General features: G+C 65.5%; 1 protein-coding gene across 6 annotated transcripts in view; it reads left to right on the top strand.

Annotated features, from left to right (window-relative positions):
* Positions 1-1,229, top strand: part of TMEM218 (transmembrane protein 218) — a 13,059-nt gene extending 11,830 nt beyond the window's left edge. For all 6 annotated transcript variants that reach the window (XM_014588737.2, XM_027772555.1, XM_027772556.1 and 3 more), the window contains one exon: positions 60-1,229. In XM_014588737.2, coding sequence (XP_014444223.1) covers positions 60-194 — 135 coding nt within the window. In that variant the 3' untranslated portion in view covers positions 195-1,229. The remainder of the gene's footprint in view (positions 1-59) is intronic.
* Positions 1,230-1,989: the final 760 nt, after the last annotated feature.

Here is a 1,989-nt window from a genome sequence, read left to right as displayed (position 1 = left end):
CGCCTCCTCCCTCCCGGATGCCGCCGGCAGCTGCAGTAGCCACCTCGCCGCCCCTGCAGGTGGTGGATACCCTGTTCGTCGGCCGCTGTGTCCTGCTGGCCTTCCTCAGTGCCGTCTTCCTCGGAGGCCTCTTCCTGGTCCTGGTTCATCATGGCCTGGAGCCCGTCTATGCCAAACCTCTGCGGTCCTGCTGAGCACGCTCAGGGAAGCCACACGGTGCCCCACCAGGCGGGACCGGACGCCACCATTCCCGCCTCATCCCACAGCCCTGGGCTCTGGGTCACAGGGGCACCACCCACCGCCAGGTCACGGGTCCTGGCTCATCCCAGTGGTGACTCCTGCCTGCCTACGAGGGGGCTAATGTGTCCACACCTGCCCCGGTGCATCTGCTGCGAGAGGGCCAGTGCAGGGACCTGCGGGGTCAGCTCCGGGTTGCTGGGGGGCACCGTGGCATCTGCTCTGGGTGGCAGAGTCTGGTCCTCAGGCAGCGGGCGCCACTCCCAGGTGTGGGCCGGATGGTGTGGAGCAGCCAGGCGCACACCGAATGTCAGGTAATTCGGAAGACTCCTCCAGGTGCCGGGACTGAGCCCAGAGCCCCACAAGGAAGGGTGTTACGTCTGCGAGAGCCAGACGCAGCCACGGCACCCTTGCCTGCTCTGGCCACGGCGCTTGCACTCCAGTGTCAGTGCTCCACGCGTGCTCGGGCCGGGGAAAGGCATGGGGGTCACGTGCTGCCGCCGTGCCAGTGTCTTTTGTCCAGGATCTGGGCCTCAGTGAGCGCGGGGTCCTGTCCAGCCTCGCAGCCGGCGAGGAGCGCATGTCTGCACCTCCTCCCGCCTGGGCACCCAGCATGCAGACGTGGAAGACGCCTGCTCCGCGCGTCCCAGTGTAGAGACCCCTCCTCTGAGGGAAGGTCTGGGCTAAGCTGGAGGGTCCACCACTGACCAGCACACCGGCCTCTTCCAGACAGCGACAGCCCCCACCTTAAAGCAGAAAATGCAGGACTCGTGCAGGCGAGTGAGTGCCCACGTCACTAAACGGCTGGTGTGCAGAGCCTGGGGTGGCCAGGTCAGGGCCATGTCCCCTCCTCTGTCTTCTAGTCCCTATCATGGGTCTGGCACCCTGAACTTCAGCCGCAGGTGGCCCTGGCTGTGGGGCAGGTGGTCACCCCGCCTTTTAGCTGTGCCCCTGGGTCTCACTCCCTGTGGGAAAGCCTATATAAGAACACCTGAAGAAATCGTTTTGTTGTTTTATTAAGGTTTTTGCCATAGACTGTGTGTTCACTGGAGAAAGGAGACAGAGGGAAAGTGGGAAACCACCCCCAGGGGAATGGTCCCTCCGGTCACTCCTGGGATTTGGGGCATGCATACACGTGCCTCTGGCAGGACCGTCAAGTCTGAGACTCGAACCGTGGTCAGCCAGGGTGGGAGTTTAGCGCCTTCACCACTGTGCCACCTGCTGGCACAGCACTCGTGTGGCCAGGCCGCAGGTAAGAAGCAGCAGCCCCAGCAGACTGGGGGGGAGATGGCCCAGGCGCCCCTCGCCCTGGTGCCAGCTTAGGTGGACGCCGGGTCCTGGCACACAGGCCATGTGTCACCCTCTCCTGAGAGGGCCGCTCTGGGAAAACGCCTGGGGTCTTAGTCCCCACAAAAGGCAGCCAGCCGCTAGGTCAGGGGCAGCAGCATGGGCTGGGTGGCCGTTTACGTGGGGAGCCGCGGTAGGGCAGGCGCTAACTCCCCGACGCCCTGCCTTGTTTCTGCGTCAGCTCTGACGTGTGGGTGGCCTGAGGCACGCGCGCAGGACGGTGTGAACCGGGCGCCACCTGGGCTTCCTGGAGACCCGGGGCTGCGCTGCCCGTGCGACCCCCTGCCTGCTGTCTCCCGTCACTGTGGCCCCGTCCAGCCCCAAGACACCCACGGGGCTGGGCTAGGAGGCCGAGGCCACAAGGACACGGACTTGCGGGGTCTGCTGCGGCTCCCTGGCGCTCCC

Source organism: Tupaia chinensis, unplaced genomic scaffold (genome assembly GCF_000334495.1).
Source record: "Tupaia chinensis unplaced genomic scaffold, TupChi_1.0 Scaffold000037_4, whole genome shotgun sequence".
Classification (NCBI taxonomy): Eukaryota; Metazoa; Chordata; class Mammalia; order Scandentia; family Tupaiidae; genus Tupaia; species Tupaia belangeri.
Note: the sequence above shows the minus strand (reverse complement) of the source record. Positions and strands in the feature narration are given on the sequence as shown.